Source organism: Pteronotus mesoamericanus, unplaced genomic scaffold (assembly GCF_021234165.1).
Source record: "Pteronotus mesoamericanus isolate MK-2021 breed Mesoamerican mustached bat unplaced genomic scaffold, CSHL_Meso_final scaffold_533, whole genome shotgun sequence".
NCBI lineage: Eukaryota > Metazoa > Chordata > Mammalia > Chiroptera > Mormoopidae > Pteronotus > Pteronotus mesoamericanus.
The window spans coordinates 4,777,848-4,797,219 of NW_026555320.1; the positions used below are offsets into that span (position 1 = coordinate 4,777,848).

The 19,372-nt window shown below is 49.6% G+C and overlaps 1 protein-coding gene across 5 annotated transcripts in view; it reads left to right on the top strand.

The window, feature by feature from the left end:
* The window catches only part of RBM6 (RNA binding motif protein 6), an 85,060-nt gene extending 66,375 nt beyond the window's left edge, over nucleotides 1–18,685 (top strand). For 4 of the 5 annotated variants that reach the window (XM_054594621.1, XM_054594624.1, XM_054594623.1 and 1 more), the window contains 15 exons: nucleotides 1,211–1,285; nucleotides 4,250–4,310; nucleotides 6,177–6,452; nucleotides 6,918–7,078; nucleotides 7,958–8,055; nucleotides 8,749–8,791; nucleotides 8,933–9,014; nucleotides 9,220–9,305; nucleotides 10,083–10,226; nucleotides 11,222–11,317; nucleotides 13,085–13,348; nucleotides 14,854–14,928; nucleotides 15,622–15,719; nucleotides 17,640–17,769; nucleotides 18,513–18,685. In XM_054594621.1, the coding sequence (XP_054450596.1) occupies nucleotides 1,211–1,285; nucleotides 4,250–4,310; nucleotides 6,177–6,452; nucleotides 6,918–7,078; nucleotides 7,958–8,055; nucleotides 8,749–8,791; nucleotides 8,933–9,014; nucleotides 9,220–9,305; nucleotides 10,083–10,226; nucleotides 11,222–11,317; nucleotides 13,085–13,348; nucleotides 14,854–14,928; nucleotides 15,622–15,719; nucleotides 17,640–17,769; nucleotides 18,513–18,638 (1,815 nt within the window). In that variant the 3' untranslated portion in view covers nucleotides 18,639–18,685. The remainder of the gene's footprint in view (nucleotides 1–1,210; nucleotides 1,286–4,249; nucleotides 4,311–6,176; nucleotides 6,453–6,917; nucleotides 7,079–7,957; nucleotides 8,056–8,748; nucleotides 8,792–8,932; nucleotides 9,015–9,219; nucleotides 9,306–10,082; nucleotides 10,227–11,221; nucleotides 11,318–13,084; nucleotides 13,349–14,853; nucleotides 14,929–15,621; nucleotides 15,720–17,639; nucleotides 17,770–18,512) is intronic. The other variant, XM_054594622.1, reaches the window with a different exon arrangement.
* Nucleotides 18,686–19,372: the final 687 nt, after the last annotated feature.

The window sequence follows — 19,372 nt, forward strand, 5'->3', positions numbered from 1 at the left end:
ATCATTGTCCTCTGGCTTGAGACTAAGCCAGGAAACAGTTTGTCAGAGACCAGATTCTAGGACCCAGGTAGGCAGGCGGTTTTCCTTTGGTTTTGATAACACAATAATTTTATCCTATGTATTTTTCTTGACTCTTTTGGTGTGAAGAGCAGAGAGGTAAAGCATTATTTCACAGATGTGTGGATTCAAGCACGAAACTGAGGTCCAATTGCAAAGGAAAGCCTTGTATAACTCAGAGCCCTGTCTGAGGAGACACAGAGGACCCTAGCGGGCGGACCCTGAGCAGCGCAGGGGCTAGTTCCAGAGTCACATCCTCGGTTAGTTCACTCACGTGTGGGGGAGGGGCCCTCTCAGTAGGCAAAGGTGTTTTCTCCTCAGCTTTAACCCGTAGCTGCTGGTCAGTGTTTATAAACAAAACTGGCTTTTTCTCAGTGTGGAGTAGAGTGCGTGACTTGTCCGCAGCGCCGAGGCAGAGGAGCTCTGTAACTGCCCGCTCGCCGGGCCCCCTTGCCGGTCCCTGTGCCGGATGCCCCCAGGGCGCTTATTTGCCGGGCATAGAGCCTCAGATCTCGTGGCGGCTCACCCTGTGGGCTCCAAGCCAGGGTGCTGCTGCGGCCACTGCCACCGCCGCCAGCCATCGGTTTCCTGGTGTAAGGATGCGACCTGCTGTGAAGCTTTCACCTTCCTCCTTTATTCGTGTCTTCTGTGTTGTACCTCTTTCTCCTGGTGCTTTTGCCACACAGCTAGTTTCCAAAGAAAGTTTCCAGGCACTAAAGTTATGGGCCCTCACTCCCTCTCTCAGGAGGTTCACGTTAGCCCTGCAAGAGGAGATCGCGGTGAGGGCTCCTGGGCCTCTGGGCGCAGAAGGAAGAGTTGCCTCGGGGGTGTGCTAGCTCCTGGGCCGGTGGGGGACCTGCAGGGGCTCGTCTGAGAGCGCGCTGCCTGAGCCCTGGAGGAGGGACAGCGCCCCAGCCCGCAGGAGTCAAGGCCGAAGACTGATGCCACCTTCTCCCGCTCCTCCCCCAGGCTTGCACTTGCTCTGCCACACTGCCCCAAGTCTGTGGCTGAGAACAGCCAGTTACTCCTGGTGATGAATAAGCTCGCTCTCTGTAAATGTTTCAGCTTGGGGACTGGAAAGGCTGTCTGTGCCTTCTCGTCTCTCCGTTTCTCTGGTGGTGGATGTTGATGGCTTCTGTCTTTGTCTTCACAGGGAACTCTAATGATCCGTGACAAAGAGGTCACCCTCGAGTATGTACCAAGTCCGGATTTTTGGTACTGCAAACGGGTAAGTGCCAAGAGTTCCTTTCCTTAGAAGCAAGGATCTGGCATCACAGCTTCCCCACATCTCCAAGAATGCTGCCTGGTAGAGGGCATTGCCAAGGGCAAAGCTCTTTTCCATGGTTCATTTCAGATGAACTGGAGGTCAGGGTAGGGTCACCCACAGTTCCTGTTTGCCGACTGCTGCCTGTGGCCATGGAGCGTTCTGGGCTGGAAACACTTTTTGGAATAGCAGTCCCTTGACTTTTAACCTCTTCCCAGCTACTATTCATTCCTTTTTTTGTGGGGGTAAATATGGGGGAATTAGTGTTTGTGAGGGTGGATTTATTTTTATTTTTTAAGATTTTATTTATTTATTTTTAGAGAGGAGAAGGGAGAGAGAAAGAGAGGGAAAGAAACACCAGTGTGTGGCTGTATCTTGCACGCCCCCCACCGGGGAACAGGCCCACAACCCAGACATGTGCCCTGACTGGGAACTGAACCAGTGACCCCCTTGCCTCACAGTCCAGCGCTGTGGCCACTGAGCCACAGCAGCCAGGGCACGAAGGTGGATTTAGAGAGACTGGTAATGTGAAGTGTATGTTTTTGGGATATTCAGGACTATAGAACTTCAGGTCCCATGGTATTTTACCTCTGTTCTACTCCATATTCTTGTGGAAAGGCGTATTAAAAGATTTTAGTCTCTACTCTTATTAGAAGTCCAGTTTGATTGCAATTGAGCATGAAAATATAGTTTGTCATTTTCATTGCTACTTAGTTTAAAAAATAATTATGAAAAATTTAATAAAGTTTCTGAACCATGTTTATAACTTAATATAAGTCAGTAAAAAGTTTAACTTGATGTTTATTAATCTCAGTAAAGTACAATAAAGTTTGGATAGGTTGGTTGTCATTAACCAAAGCACCCATACTTCATGGGCAAACTACCTTAAGGTGTCAATTTAGGAAAACATTGAACTTTTTTTAAAAAAAGATTTTATTCATTTATATTTAGAGAGGGAAAGGGAGGGAGAAAGAGAGGTTGATATCTGATGTCAAAATTGTACCACTGTTGCCAAGGTCGTGCTTGAAAGAACAAAATGGCTTGGTTATATGGTCCCCTTAAAATTACACTGACTTAGCTGTCTCCGGGGTCCTTTTTAATTTTTGCGTTCTTTGGGGGTAAGGGTTGCCACACTAGTGCTGCGTATGTGACTTTGGGCCTGATGTGGAAGGCGCTGACTTTGTCAAAACACTCACAGCGGCCATGGTTGCAGCACCCCGAGGATGGGGCCCCCCCCCAGGTGCTCATCGGCTGACGGGTAGGTGGGTGGGGAACAAACGGGCCCTAGCCACGCAGTGGGCGCTGCCTGGCAATAAAAAGAAAGGAAGTGCTGATACACACTACCGCATGGATGAACCTCGAAAAACCTCTGCCAGACACAAAAGAATCACGTATGTCACAGTTCCATGGGAGCAGGGGCGAGAATGGGAGTCGACGCTGCCGGGTTTGTTTTTGGAGCTTGTGGTGAGGCTGCACTGCACTCATACTAGAAATCACTGTCTCAGACGCTCAGACGGGAATTTTATGGTATTTAAATTGCCCCTATGGAGGTTTGGATCCTGGCTCTGCCACTTACAGCTCTGCTGTAATAACAAATACCTTCTGCATCCTAGCGACTTAGAATGACAAACGTGTCCTTCACTCACAGTACGTGTCAGGGGCTGCGAGTCGTTGCTGACGTTCTGCTCCATGGCCTTCATTCTGGGAGCCGGGGGCAGGAGTGGTCCTTGTAGGGGACTGGGGTTTTCCTGGCGAAGGGAAGAGCAGGAGGCTCATTCCCACAAGCAGTGGCTCTCGAAGCCTCTGCCAGACCTTTGTAGGTCATGTTCACTCACACCCTATTGGCCAAACAGAGCAGGACACGTGGCCAAGGCGGAGCCAAGGCGGACAGTGGAGAAGGAGAGCGCACTCACCCTGCGGGAGACGCCCCAGTCCCTCGACAGTGGGCAGGGCTGTGTGTGTGAGCCATGCGGAGGGAGCCCACAGGGAGGGGAGCCATGACCTGATGGCTGTGGTGACCTCACGCGAGTTACTCAGCCTCGGCAGGCCTTGTTTTCATTGTCTATGAAGTGGAGAGATGATACTTGTCTGGGTCATAAGTGATGACACGTGGGCCTGGAACATGGCACGTGCGGTTTAACCGTTCGCTGCTGCTGTTAATGTTCTCACCGCTCCTCTGTCTGGCGGCCCCTCACTGACCCTGCAAAGCCCTCCTCACATAGCGTCCTCTTCTTTGTCCTCTTCACATGGGTCCTACTGTTTGGTTTCCTGCCAGTCCGCTCCCTGCCCTCATAGCACTTGGGAGCTCGGTGACAAAACTTCCCGGGTTTTGGAGGCTGGGCAGTGGGCTTGCCTGTAGGGTCAGACAAGGAGTACATTCCCATCGCAGCGCGTTTCTTGCCTTATTCCAGGCTAGTGAATGTTTCTTTTCCTTTAACATCCTCAGAATAGTTGCCAAAGGCATGACTGACATATCTTCCTCCTCCTTCCTTGCCCATTTTTTAAAATCAGTGTTTGAGAAGAGAATTGGTCATTGAATTCTCAGTTCCAGCCAAGCCCGAATGGCTGGGGCTGTCGTAACCAGCTCAGCATCAAATTGTGGCTGCGAACTGTGAGTGGCAATGACTTCAGGGCGGCAGCAGCCTATAAACCATTGAACAGTCCAGCTTTCTTAGTTGAGCCTCTTCCTACAGAAGCCACTGTCCAGGGCAGAGGCATCCGGGGCTGCTCCAAAGCCCAGACGCCCTGTCGGAAGGCAGCTCTCAAGCAGCAGCTCACCAGCCCCGCCTGCCGGCTCTGTCTTGGGCTTTAGGGTGACCTGGGGTGTGGCTCATTTCTTTCATTCTTGGCAGGTGTTACTGTGTGGCATACGCATAAAGCATTTAAAAGTATTTTCAGTGCAGCTGAATTCTTTCTCCTCCCTTGCAGTGCAAGGCCGGCACCGGCGGCCACCGGTCTTCATGCTCGTTCTGCAAGTGCCCGAGGGAAGGTGAGTGGCAGTGGGGGCAGCGGTTTTCGTTTTGTGCGCTGAGCAAAACAGATTTCCTACTTCCCTTGGCTAAGTCAAGCTGTGAGGTTCTGCAAAGTGCGATGTGAGCTCTAACCTCATGTGGCCTGTTACTGAATGACTTAGGGTCACAGAGCCACCAGGGAAAGAGATGGGTTGCGGTCTCCTCAGACTGAGGTGGCTGAGGGGCAGCTGAACAGAGGTCAGTAGTGTTGTGATTTAGGGTGCACCTAAGAATGTTAGGTTGGAAAAGGGGCCACATGACATTAGTCCGTGTAACACCCCCCACACACACATACACACATACACTTCTTTGAAATTACTGGAACTCATTTGCTCTCAGTATTTTCTCATTTACATCTATGAAAATATTTCGGGATTGTCAATAGAAAAATATTTGTTGAAGTAACAGTAAAAATAAAAACAAGAGGAAATAATCAAGATTGAGGGTGTATGTTATTTTTATAGAGGAATAAACCTATCAGCTTCTCAGTCAAGTAAATTTTTCCAGAGTACCTTTAGGAGGCAACCTTAAAGAGACTGCCAAAGGCACCCATAACAAGTGCTGTAGCAGTAACTTGTCACATATGTGTGTCTGACATTATCCGTTGAGGAAAGCCAAGCATGACCATAAAATACAGTTCCACGCAGGATCCAGATAGCCTTCTGAACCCCTCACCGTTCCACAGGCAGAACGTAGTACGCCTACAAAGTTTTCTAGCTGGGCTTTTGGCCTATAGTGTAGATTCTTTTCTCCACGGAAGGCTAAGAAGCAGGTATTGGGAAAGGCATGCCCTAGAGACCAAACCAACATGTGGGAAGGTGAGCAAATTACTGCGCTTTTTAGCCTCTTGCATGACTTCAGATTAGGCAAAATTGTGGGGTTTTTCTCAAGAAGGGCTTCTTTCTCAGTCTGTTCTCACAAATGAGGAGATGGTTTATGAAAACCCCTGGGCACTGTGCCGTTAGGATGGCTGAGACAGCTTGAACCTGTAAGCATAAAGCAGGTGCTCCCCAGTTGCCCGTCACTGTTATTAATCTCTATGTTGCTCCCATAGAATTTCTCCTTTTGAGCCACATGGCTTCCTGTGAACCCTCCAAGAATGAGTTAATTGCAAAAAATGTGCCCCCTAATTAACTGGATAGATTATTCTCCTATAGAAAGAGATTTGCAGTGAATCCTTTATGTTTTGAAGGACACTTGCCCATTGTAAGTATTTGTGTGTAGATGAGCCATATGTAGGTAGATCTATCCTTAGCTTTGCCGGAGGAGAGGGGGCCAGTGGTCTTACAGAGTTTGAGACAGCTGTCCTTGTGTCATAACCCTGGAAGAAGTGAGACCCCTAGACATATGTTTGGGATATATGTTTATACCAAACTTCTAGCAGGGGTCACAATTTTGGTAATTTTGTCTCCCTACCTGTTCTTGTTAGTGGTTATAATAGATCCAGGTTCTCATGAAGGATTTCTTATATTTTAAAATTTTTTATATTGTATTTTTCCTGTTATCATTTATCCCCCATCCCCTCGTCCACCTCCATCCCCTCCCTCCCCCCTCAGTCACCACGCCGTTGTCCGTGTCCATGAAGGATTGCTTCCACCTAAGTGTTTCGGAAGTGGTAGAATACTCATAGCATTAAATTTTTTAACTACTTGGGTAGTTCCTTCTGTGAACCATGTGCTATCTCAATTAGTTTTGCTTATAGTCTGTCAGGGGACCTTTTTTGTAGGTATTTCTGAGACTGTTCAAAGCATTCCAGCATCGATATTTGGGGCAGATAAGGAGGAATCACAGCAGTGGCGTTTTTTGGATAAAACCTGCTAGCGGTTTTCTTTCTGTTCCTTTAGCAGCAGAGGCCAAGCAAGATTTAGTAAGTTACCCTCAGCCTCAGAAAACATCCATACCAGCACCATCAGAAAAGCTTCCCAGCCAGCCCCCAAAGCCCACTGATAAGGAACCTGAACCCAAGAAACGGGAAGAAGGACAAGAACCGCGCTTGGGTCATCAAAAGAGAGAAGCAGAAAGGTATCTGCCTCCTTCTCGAAGGGAAGGGCTCAGCTTCCGAAGAGACCGAGAGAAGGAGCCGTGGTCTGGGGAGACGCGCCAGGATGGGGAGAGCAAAAGTAAGTGGTTTGTCGGGGCACATACCAGACTGTGACCGCTGCGGTTGGGGCATAGGTGGCCTACGCCGTGGCTTGGGGCTGCCGCTTCCCACAGCCTCATGGGACTGCTCTCTGCTGGCCTTGCTGTACAAGTTTGGAATCCTCCTCCTTCACGTAGCAAGTGGCTATTCAAATGCAGCAAGGCTTAATTTTAGATTTCTAAGTATTGGTGAAGAAAAGTATGAAGCAGGTGTTTGACTAACATTTCGTTACAGAAGCATCCTCACTCAACCAAGTAGCAACTGCAGTCAGTCATCCAAAGTAAAAATGAGTAAATTAATTAAATTAGATTAAATTGAATGGAATGGAATGGAATTAAAAAAAGAGAAGAAAAGGAAAGGAAAAAGGATAACCAATCTCTGAGGACTTCAGAAATTAACCTCTCTGTTTCCTTGCTTCTCTGCCATTTGTGTGTGGTCTCTTCAGCGATCATGCTCAAACGCATTTATCGATCCACACCGCCCGAGGTGATTGTGGAAGTGCTGGAGCCCTACGTCCACCTGACTACTGCCAACGTCCGGATCATCAAGAACAGAACCGGCCCCATGGGCCACACCTATGGCTTCATCGACCTCGACTCCCACGCGGTGAGTTTCCCCCACTTGGCAGTGGCCTAGGGACAGCTGGCTCTGGAAGCCCCAAGAAGGTCTGAAGGACACCATCTTACCCGTGGGATTCTCATGCGCCACCTGGTGTCGTGACCCCTCTCGTTCTCTCCTTTGGGAATAATGTTCATTAAGGTGAAGTGACTGCCCTTAAACTTAGAATTCTTGAGTGACTTTCTAGGTCCACTTCTGCCTTGTGGCATTTAAAGTGTCCAGTTAAAGTCAGAGAGCTTAGTCACTTGTGAAAAATCTGAGTACTGAACCCATCAAGAATTTAGTGAATTTTCCGATTTCTCAAACTTGTTTTGCACAGATGGTTTTATGTTTGGTGGTAATAAGATACTTCCTCTTTTTCCTCAGAGTGTTACTTTTATAGATTCTTGGTGGCCTGAATTTTTAGCTCTGGGGCCTTCTTCTATGGAGGTACCATGAAGATAGTAATAAAAATCATTGGTACTTACATTTTGTGCTCAAAAATCACAACGGACTTTGTAAACTGGATCTGCTGTGAGGGCAGTTGCAGCCTAAAAGAAAAGGACTTGAGTCTCTGAAATTCATATCAGAAACTGACCAGAAACAAAAAGCTGATTATGCTGACTTCTCTTCAGGAACAGAAAAAGAAGGCTTATCACAATGAAATGTTTTCCAATTAAAAAGGGAAACTGGAGACTCCTCTGTCCACTCTGAGGAGCCCTTCATTAGGAGGCACCATTTTGGCCAGGGTGCTCTTCGTATTACAGTTGCGACCAGAAGATAGTGTTTAGTAACTTTTTCTTTTGAGAAGTAAAATACTTGCTCAGGCCCCTTTCAGAGGACATGGCCTTTTCTTTCTTGGGTTCACACGTGTTTTCGGTTCCCCAGGAAGCTCTTCGAGTCGTCAAGATCTTGCAGAACCTGGACCCACCGTTTAGCATTGATGGGAAGATGGTAGCTGTGAACCTGGCCACCGGGAAACGAAGGTAAGGCAGAGAGAGGGGCGGTGTCCTTGGGCTGCCTCCGCACAAGATTTTGGGAGGAAACTTGTCTTCCTGGCTGGAGAGACGGAGATAGAAAGACTTGATGCCTTCCTTTTGTGGATTGCTGTATGTTTTCTTTTTCTGAAGCTTGCCTTGTTCTGACCCTAGATTTATTTATCTTTTCCTTAAATACTAGTGCTAGGTACTTTAGTCCTTCCCTCCTTGACTGCCTGGTGTCTTTGGGTCCCAAATGATGGTACACTCTTGGATGGGCAGAAAAAGCTTGGTGCAGCCTTGCCCCTTGGAATTCTAAGAAAATGCTCTCCTGGCTTCCTAGTCCTCTGACCTTGTCCATACCCCCACGGCCCTAGGAAGTCTAGGTCCTCTTTACTCCTTCGCTGGTCTGGGCCCAGGAGTGGTAACTGGGACACAGCTGGGTCACAGAGGCTGGATTACAGGGACAGGGGTGACCTGGCACTCGCGTCCCAACCCGATTGTTTTGCTCCTTCAGATGGTCTGTAGAAGTCCAACCGCTCCTCCGCTCAGGTGTCCGCACCAACAGAGCTGCTTGCTGGGGGGTTGGTTTCTTCCCTTGCAAAATGGGGGACAGAGAGTTTCTTGGGCCATCTGTGGAGTTAGGCACTTCTCAGGTGACTTTTGTAGCAGGCGCATGACATACTGGATTGTTTGTTGCAGGAATGATGCTGGGGACCACCCCGACCACATGCACTACTATCAGGTAGGCTCCAGCGGGGGAGTGAGTGCTCTTTTGAAATCCTCAAGTGACTGGGAGAGTGATGATGAATTCTCTCCAGTGGGTGGCTGTTAAGGGCAGTGGCTCTCCGAAGGTTTATTATTTTAACTTGCCTTTCTGTGATAGGGTAAAAAATATTTCCGAGACAGGAGGGGAGGTGGCAGAAATTCAGACTGGTCTTCAGATTCAAATCGACAAGGACAACAGTGTGAGTAACCTTTGTTTTATTTTTATTGTGTTTTTTTGGCTTGACTACTCATTAACTGAAATTGTTGTGGTCACAAAGTTGGCAAGAGGGGTGCTCATCCAGAGGGGGTGTCACCTCCAGGCGTTGCGCCTGTTCAGGTCAGCCAGCCCCGTTCCTGGGCATCCGTGGGCGGGGACTGACGGGCCTCGGCTTTCGTTCCCTCCAGCATCATCTGACTGCTACATATATGACTCTGCTACCGGCTACTATTATGACCCCTTGGCGGGAACGTACTATGACCCCAATACACAGGTGAGTGTTTGGCTTTGTTTACTTTGTCAGTGGTCCTTTTGAGAAGAGTACCTATAATTTGTTACTTTGAAGGTTTTGTCCCCGGGATTCTCTGGTTGCTCATTACATGACAAGTTGGAAGAATTTAAATCTGTGGAAACTGAGTATTTCTCCAATCTAGGCAGCTGCTTTGCTATCTGTACTTCATCTCTAATCTGGTGTTTTACTGATCAGCATGGGAGTTTTGACCTCCGTTTCTGACCTGGGCTGGCTCACCCCTCCTTAGGTAACCTGGTGGCCCCCCCCGCTCCTGGGAGGTCACCATATTGATGCCGAAATTAATGCAGACATCCGATCGGCATCGCGCACGACAGCCCAGAGCTCCTGGGCTCAAGCGACCCTCCTGCCTCGGCCTACCGAGGAGCCGGGACTGCAGGCGTGCGCCACTGCGCCTGGCCAACCTGGTGTTTTAGAAAGTCCAGATCTTCTATTGAGCTGTATTTATTCAGGTGGATCTTAAAGATGATGACCTTTATTTTAACTGTTGCCTCTGTTGAAAACCATTGCCTTGTGGCATTACAGGTCTGAACAGTCCTGCTCTTAGAAAAAGGGACAGTGAGTTGCCAGGATGTGTCCTGACCCCTAGAGTGGGTTTCTAGATTGTTCGATGTGGCCTCTTCCTGGTCTTGGGAATGAGGGAGCTGTTCCTCCCTCCAGAAAGGAGCTGTGCCCCTCAGATCTGGAACTCCTGGGGAAGGAAATATCCTGTAGACCTAACTGTTTCCGACTGCATTGCAGCAAGAAGTCTATGTGCCCCAGGAGCCGGGGTCGCCTGAGGAAGAAGAGAGCAAGGAAAAGAAACCAACCAGTCAAAAGTCAAGCAGCAGGAAGGAAACATCTAAAAGAGACAGCAAGGAGAAAAAAGACCGCGGGGTGACAAGGGTGAGAGGGCTTGGGGTCTGCTCTCTTTTCAACGCGTAAAAGTTGCAACTTTTGTTTTCATTTTACAAGTGAAAACAAAGGGCTCATGGCAGAGGATATCTGGGTTTGCGGTGTAAAATTGCTAAAAAGGCAGGCAGTCCCCTTGCCTCTTACAGCCGGGGGTCACTCTCTCTCACAAGTGCAGAAACCGTGGGTGATGGGACAGAGCGACCCAGCTCATACCCCTGCGCACAGGTTCGCTGCCCACCGTCCCTTTTTGGCGCCCACCTCTGCACACACAGTTCTGTAGGCGTGGCTGTAGCGAGGGCGCCGTTTTGAGCTCTTCATTCACTTTGTATTTGATCAGAAGTGTTTTTCCTCGTTTCTATATTTTTAAATTATTATCTTAATGCCTGTCCGGTAAAAATTCACGGTAAAACTGTACCCTTGTTTTCTTCATTATTTTGGCATTGTTTATCTTTTCTTTCTTATCTTATACTGTCATAATATACAGCACGTAGTATTTTATTTCTCGTTTTAAATCATTTCCTTACAATTTCAAGATTCAAGCTGATGAACATTTTTATATCTCCCGGCATAAAGTCAAATTATTTTCCAAATAATTGTATTTCATTTATCCTGACACATTAGTGAAAATGGATGAATGTTGTGGTTCATTTTATAATTTACTGGTCTTTTTCTTTTAATACTGCTTAGTTTACCTAGAGAGAGAGAATGTGTGTATCTGAGAATTTAGACTTTAGAGTCATATTGGCTTAATATTTGGTTTCTGCTTTTGCTACTTACTTCTCTAACCATACTCGCAATCATTTCAAGAATGAGGATATTAATGCCTATCTAGGAGGTTGCAGTGAAGGCTGAAGATAACGTATGTAAGTGTTTCGTCTTCCGGACCCATAGGAATCATTCAGTGTATACTAATTTGGAAATCATAGCAACAACTCTTAACCTGACTTTTACGAGTACCATATGAGAATCACGTTGGGTTTTATCAGTTTCAGGAAAGTGCCAGCGAGGGGACAGCCCCTGCAGAGGATGTCTTTAAGAAGCCCCTGCCTCCCACTGTGAAGAAGGAAGAGAGTCCTCCACCAGTAAGGCTGAGCTGACCCCTGCGCAGGGTGGGGCTGGCTCCCACTGGGAGAGCAAGTTCAAAGGGATGCCTCACCTTGATGTTGGTCCTTGGCTCTGTCTGTCTCGCAAACATGTGTCAGCTTGAGGGGCGCTGTCTTCTGATGGGTAAAACTGGAGGATCAGAGCCAGCATTCCGTCTTCTCTTCCCACCAGACCAGGGCATGCCTGGTTCTTTCTAAGTTACGTGTAGCCTTAGTCTTGTTAATTCTCTTTTAAATGACCAGAGAACCCATTTTTTTCTGGCCCTGATGTTTCCTGGCATTTGGAGCTCCGTAACGATCTCTCAGATATGGAGTGGATGCTTGGCTATTGTAAATAACGCTGCCGTGAACATAGAGGTGCACAGAGTCTTTCAAATCAGTGTTTCTGGTTTCTTCGGATAAACTCCCAGAAGTGGAATCACTGGGTTGTATGGCAGTTCCATTTTTAATTTTTTGAGGTAACTCCATACTGTTTTCCACAGAGGCTGCGCCAGTCTGCATTCCTACCAATGGTGCAAAAAGGGGTTCCCCTTTCTCCGCATCCTCACCAGACTTATTGTTTGATTAATTGATGATAGCCATTCTGACAGGTGTGAGCTGGTATCTCATTGTGGTTTGAATTTGCATTTCTCTGATGATCAGTGACTGGAGCATCTTTTCATGTGTCTATTGGCCCTCTTTGGAGAAATGTCTATTCAGGTCCTGTGCCTATGTTTAAATTAGATTGTTTGTTTTTGGGGGTGTTGAGTTTTATAAATTCTTTCAAATTTTGGATATTAACTCCTTATCCGATGTATCAGCAGATGTGTTCTTCCAGTCAGTCGTTTCGTTTTTTTCATTTTGTTTTCCTTGGCCATGCAAAAACTTTTTAGCTTGATGCAGTCCCATATGTTTATTTTTTTCTTATGTTTCCCTTACCAGAGGAGATAAAGCAGAAAAAATATTGCTGTGAGAAATGTCTGAGATTTTACTGCCTATGTTTTCTTCTAGGATTTTTGTGGTTTTGAGTCTTACATTTAAGTCTTCATTCCATTTTGAATTTGTTCTTGTTGGTACCCATTTTTTAGATGCCTTAAAGTGATAGTCTTAATCTAAGCACATGATTCAGGTCGAATATAACAGTAGTAACCTGACTTCTTTTTTTACTCTTCTTTGGTCGTAGGACATTACTTAGCATTTCCCTGTAAGCGACTCATAGACACTCTGCCTGCTCAGCATTATTAATTCAGTTCATTGCGACACATTGTGCCAGCCCACCCTCGCCTGCCCGTGCCAGGGAGCCGCATCTGTCTGCCTGTGTGCTGCCCTCCTGTTGCTTTTAGGCCACCTCCTAAATCCCTGAGCCCAGGGGGTCGCTCCAGCCTTCATAAAATTTCTCTTTCCTTTTCTCCATGCTTACAGTGACTCGGAGATGGTTGCCATCTCTCCCTCTTTGTAACTTGTAGCTTTGTGACTCCTTTTCTACGCTCTGCTTCAGCTCCCCTTCCTCTTCTCTTCGTCATTCTGTTGCTAGAGTCACTTCTGAGCGAGCTTTTCTGGCTTGCATCTCAGTGAGCAAGGGGGAAAGGCGCGCTCTAAGCATGTTGCCCCCATCTGGTAAATGAGCACTGTGGTCCGTGGGCCTACACTGCACCCAGTTCACTTTTCAAACTGAAAGAAGAAATGAGACACCCGTATCAGAATATCTAGAAAACAGGCCCCAGAATAAGGTTGAGTTTACTGTTAACCCCAGCTCTCTCCTTCCAGCCCAAGGTGGTAAACCCACTGATCGGCCTCCTGGGCGAATATGGGGGAGACAGTGACTATGAGGAGGACGAGGAGGAGGAGCAGCCCCCTCCGCCGCAGCCCCGCTCTGCGCAGCCCCAGCAACGGGAGGAGCTGACCACCAAGAAGGAGAATGAAGAGGACAAGCTCACGGACTGGAATAAACTGGCCTGCCTGCTCTGCAGGAGGCAGTTTCCCAATAAAGAAGTTCTGATCAAACACCAGCAGCTCTCAGACCTGCACAAGGTACTAGGGGAAGGGCCCTGACCTTTCGAGCTTTCAGGCTGCGATGGACATTTCAGGGAACAGAAGGCTTATGCTGCCCTTTCTCGGCCTGTGTCACCCCCAGTTCCAATAATTAAATCTCTCCGCACTTCAGGAATAAGTTGTTCCTCCAGCTTTTGTTTGTGAGTTGGTTTGTATTAAAGCTGTGTCCACCTTCCACAAACTTCAGGCCCAAGGCAAGCAGCAGCTGGGGCTGGGGCTGGGGCTGGAGCGGCCACCGTGGAACGCGTGCTGGAGACGAGGCCGGGGGGCGGTGGAGAGGGCTTGCGGAGCAGGAGGCGCGCTTGCTGGGTGTCTCGTCTTAGCTCTATCATCATTCTGATGGTGGGACCTCAGATAAGCCCCTTCTCTCTTTGGGCACTTGGAGGCGTCTCCTGGTTTCATATTGCTCTTACAGGGTGCCATTTTCCCCGGCGGGTCATGCTCTGCCATGTCTTCATGTAGTCGGTCACTGCTGTAAACCATGGCACAGCAGCTGGTCTTGGGGTGTCAAATTGACACACGTTGGTCCTCCCCTGCCGTCTTCCCATTTGTATGTACTGACCAGGGAGCCACATTCTGGACACATAAAGCCCCCAAAATGGACTCCGTCTGTAGCAGATGCTGCAAGGGCAGGTGAGGGCTGGACTGAGACTTCCTGTCAGGACAAAGCCCAGCCTCAGGTGGCTCAAAGCGGAGAAGCCCTGGCTTCGGTAAAGGCACACCTCGCTTCCCCGCTGCCCCTGGGGGCTCTGTGGAGCTGCCTGGGTTCTGGGACACCTCCTCGGACCGTCCCACCACAGAAAACCTCTGGGACCCAGAGATCTTTTCAAATTCTGAGTCATCAGACTAACTCTCAGAGTTGAGCTTTCTGATGAAAATGCTAATAAATGGCTAATGGGATAAAAAGTAGGTGTCAGAGAAGAGGAGCTGGCCCTCTGGCAGCCCCACACACGGAGCTGCTCCCGGGCAGTAGAAGGTAGGCAGAGCAGGGTTTCCCCCTTGCAGAGAACCCCCTCCGCACGGTTCCTTCTCCTGTGTGCCTGAGGGCGCGCGTAGGGAGCCGCCCCTCGGCGTGGGGCCCTCTAGGGGAAGGGGATGCTCAAAGCAGTCTGTCTGTCCTTTCAGGCCCTGGGGGCCCTTTCAGTGTTTCTCCGGGGTGGCAAGTGAGCAGTGTCTGAGGCAGTGGCGGCAGCCGTGGTGGGAGGCAGCGCCTGCGGACATTTTACATTTTAGACAGAAACAGAGGGGGCTCCCTCTCTTGCCACACAGCACCGCTGCTCTGTGAGACAGGGCGGCGCTGCAACCTGCGTTCCCGTTGCTGAGCCTGAGACTGCTTAGCGACTGCCACTCGCAGGGCACAGTGATCACTCAGGGGGGTCCTCAGTGAAAGGCGCTGCTGACCTAAAGCAGCTACGGGAAAGGCCTGGAGGCACTTGCAGGACCGCTTGCTCTAGCCCTGCACTCAGAACTCCTCCTCTTCCCAGCAAAACCTGGAAATCCATCGGAAGATAAAGCAGTCGGAGCAGGAGCTCGCCTACCTGGAGAGGAGAGAGCGGCAGGTGAGCTCTGGTGGCCCCTTACCGCCTTGCCTCTGCCTCTGGGGTAGGGTGTCCAGGCGGCAGCGAGGACGGAGAGCAGAGAGGCCCTGAAAGGTGCTGTATGCATTTCTCAGAACTCATCAAACTACATTGAAATGGGTGCATTTTATTCTTTATAAATAATACCTTAATAAAGTTGATGTTTTTCTAAAAGGTGCTGCTGAGGGTCTCTGAGTAGATCAAGTAAGTAAGTGGCACTCCTCTTTCCCGCCCAGCTGTTAAAGTCAGCGAAGGGGTGTTGGGGAGGGCTGCTGAAATGCCGCCTTCTGCTGCTAAAGCTGCTGGCCGAGGCAGCTGCCTTTGAGAGCCTGTGCACTGGCCACTCACCTGCCCGGCCTCAAGCTGCACGGGCCCGGCACGGGTCGGCTCGGATGGTTTGGAATCTGCCGTGCGGGCCTATTGCAAAGCTCCTCCTCCTCGGAAGAGGAGAAGACAGCGGATCCGAGCACAGCGGCTGCTGCTTCCCAAACTGTGGCGACCCGTCCAAGAAGCCACTGCCTTCACAGGAAGGGTGTGTGCAGTAGTGAGAGCTTCCAGGAGTTACCAGTTGAACTCCCTTCATATTAGAAGAAACATCAGGCTTCAAGTGAAGCTTCCCCACTTTTCTGTCCCCTCAGATGGAAATCTCAGGTCTGTTCTTCTGCTTACCAACAGGGAAAGTTTAAAGAAAGAGGAAATGATCGCAGAGAAAAGCTTCAATCTTTTGACTCTCCAGAAAGGAAACGGATGAAATACTCCAGGGAAACTGACAGGTAAGCCAGGAACCCTTGGCTCAGCCTAGGCCTCGGGGCCTGACGCTGCAGTTGCCCCTCCGACTCTGCTGCTGCTTTCTGCCTCGGGGAGGGCAGGTGATTGGCAGCAGGTTCTGTCCGAGCTCCTTGAGCATGAGGGCCGCCTCGCCCTCCTGACCACCTGTCTGCACGGGGAATGCGTGTGTTTGCGCCGAAGGTTGGCTGCCTGCCCAGCTGCTCACTGCCAGCGCTGCAGCAGCCCCGGGTGGGCGCCCTCTCTCCCCACCAGTCATGGGCCCAGAAGGCACGTCAGACTGTCGCTGTTGCACAGAGGGGCTGAGCATGTGGTTGGCTGCCTGTCCTGGTTTCTGGTTGGAGTCTCCAGGTTGGGAGCCCAGAGTTGCACAGAATTTGCTGATAACCCACTGTGTGCAGCTACCGTGTTAAGTGCAAGAAATGCTCAAGGGGACAGGACAGAAATGAGAGGTTATTTTTGGATCATGATTCAGTAACTCTGCCTGTGCACGTGTAACTGAAAAAAAAATCTTCCTGAAAAATACTTTCTTATTTCACTCTATTCTATTTGCACTTTAAAGAAGTATTAAGTGGGGTCCCTTAATCAGCATAATGTCCCATTGGGTCACCCTCTGCAATTTGAGCTGCACTGGACGGTCCGAGGGGCAGGGGGCAGCCAGGAGGAAGAGGCACCCTCGCCCTGCGTCCGTCGTTCTTGGGCGGGAGGAGACTCTCCCCTGACCCCTGCGCCTTTCGCACCGCACACTGCTGGCTCTTCTCCCGCACCGTTCTCCGTCCTGCCTGTCGCTTTTCTGGATTCTGGGAGAATCCAGGCCTCGGCCCTCAGCGCCCTACCCCCTTGACCTGCACTGTCCAACGCACCCAAAGCCTCAGCCACCCCAACGGACTCACCAGTCGTTCGCTCGCTTCCAGATCGTTTCTGATTTCTGAGCTCGAGGTCACTATTTCCATTTACCTCCTGGATGTGCCCTCTGGGGCCCTCTCAGGCTCCTCGCACTAACAGTTACCCAGGATTGTGTTCCATTCTTCGTCACACTCAGTCCCGCTCTGCTGGCCCTGCTGTGTCCCTGTGTCAGAGTAGCAGCGTCACTGTAGTGCAGGCTGCCTGGTCTGAGTCGCCTTCCTCCTCTGTCTCCTGTGTCGTTAGTGGCCGCCTCCCTCGTTAAGCTTGGTCCCCCTTTCTTGCTCACCTCCAAACCAGATTCCTTTATCCCAACCTCTGCTCTTCAGCCTTCAGTCCATTCTCTGCCCTACCACCAAAATGGCCGTTGTACACAGAAACCTCCTAAAACTTGTCTTTTCATGGAGGTAGACCTCGCCTAGCGGGAGGCCTGGGTTTCAGGGTGTTTCTTTGCCTGAAGGATGAAGTCCAGTGTCATGATGTAGCTGATGTTCAAGTATTTTCGGTCTGGCCCGACCGCCTCCTGTCAGTGCCCGCCACCCTCTCCCGGAGGGCCTGTGCGCTTTCATTGCTGCTTGCTGCATCCTCCTTCCCCCCATCCTTTTCTCCCAGCTCACAAACTCCTCATGGGTCAGGCCCAGTCCAGATGCGCCCTCTCATTGAAATCTCTGTCATTTTCGGTGCTCCCCTTTATAGTTTGTGTTCACTGTGCTGTGTCGCAGTGGCGGGAAGCTACTGTCGCCACGCGGGGGGCTGAGCTCCTCAGTGTGCCGCAAGCATCTGCTGGCATAACATCCTTCTCCCGTCCTTCCCTGTGAACAGGGGCGGGTCCTGGTCACCTGTTCCCAGGACAGAGCCTGGTGCATGGATAGTAGACACTCAGAGATACCACTTAAAACACGTAAGAGGAGGCAAAGCTGAATGAAGAGGACAAGTTTTTATTAGGCTCACAAACAGGTTACTTGGGAAGTGACGGCATCTAAGCACGTCTGCTTCTTTTGCAGTGATCGTAAACCTGTTGGGAAAGAAGGCATTGACAACAGCAGCAAAGGAGGCTGTGTCCAGCAGGCAGCCGGCTGGAGGAAGGGGCCAGGCCTCGGACATGCTCATCCCGGGCTGGCTTCAGCGGAAGAGGTGAAATGGTTTCCATCTTGTTGGGCGGGCATAAAGCTGGAATATACTTAACTTTCTCTCACTCTGTGGCCCAGAGTTGTGTCTCTGCCTTTAGCGGGGCTTTTTCCACTGCTGGTCACAGATGTGAGAGCTAAGGAGCCCCTCAATCTTTATTCCTGGGTTATAATAGGCCCGGTATGCTTGCCCTTTGCGGTTTGGTTGGTGGTGGGAAGGGGGAGAGAAATTGGAATGTCGCTCATCTAACTCTTACACGGAGCAAGAGGTGCAGCACTGTGGGGATTAGGCAATTTAAGACCGAAGGATTCTTTGGTGAGAAGATCCGGGGGAACTAGCAGTAAAAGATACAAAAGCATCTCCAAGAAGCATTGCATCGGAGGTGTTTGACGGCTAAAATTTGAGGAACGTGACGTTAATCCTGGTTCCCAGAAAGGGCTTTGCCTCTTAGGTTTCAGGAAAAGAGAAAGAAGGTGCAAAGAGGAAACATTGCCCTTTTAATGCTGACTTCGTCCCCCTCTGAAATAGCCGCCTGTAGAGTGGCTTCCCCCACATCTGGTGATGGAGTCTGTATCCTGAATTCATGCGGCGCCACCCTTCTTATTCATCCTGGGGTTTGTTTATTAAACATCTAAAAAATTTCCCTCCTCCCCGCTCCTCAGTGGCTCAGGAGCACTTGCAGTCAAAGCCCAGCGCAGAGGCTAATTGAACCCCCAGAGCCCGCTCCATTGCCCGCCTTCCTTTTGCAGGCTGAAGGCCGGGTGAGGGGGCCCAGTGTGGGGGCCCCAGGAAGAACCAGCAAGAGACAGTCCAACGAGACTTACCGAGACGCTGTGCGAAGAGTCATGTTTGCTCGGTATAAGGAACTGGATTGAAGACTGGAGATAAGCCCCATAGGATACAACCTCCTTGTTTTGTTTGTCTGTCTCTCCTTTTGTTTTGTTACTGTTCTTGCTGCTAGAACTTTTTTAAATAAACTTTTTTTCAATGTGATTTTTTGGGTTGTTGAGTTTTTCTCCTGTAGAAGGGAGGGGTGCGGCTGGCGGGGAATGGGAGAGAGTCCTGGGTGTGGGCGCCTCTGAGACGCTGCAGAGCTGAGACGGCTGCGCCGCCCTCTGTCAATGTGAACGACCTTGGCCTCCAGCCTGTGTGGGTGCTGACTTTCAGAATTATTTTCCAGATCTAATGAAAATAGTGTCACATCATTGTTTCTACTTCTTTGCTAACGGCCGAGGCTATACTACTTCCATGTATCGGTTTACTGCTCCAATCACCTGTGAAAGTCCTCATCTGACTTCTCCACTGTTGGGGGGATGGGCAGCTGGGACAACTCTGTTTCTCGGGCCTACTGGGTGCTCAGTGCTCCGCACGTTGCGGTTGCTGCAACAAGTCTGCAAGTAAGAATCACACTTCCCCCGCGCCCGCCAGTGCCCAGCGTTTCTTCCCTCCACAGCTATAACTCTCCAAAGAGGTGTCTCCCCTTTCAAACCTTTCTTAATTTTCCCACCATATCACTCATACCTTTTCTTCTAAATTTTTTGCAGTTGAGACTATGTCCTATGAACCTAACTTAAACTTTTAAAGATAATTTCTCAAAGTAAACACACTA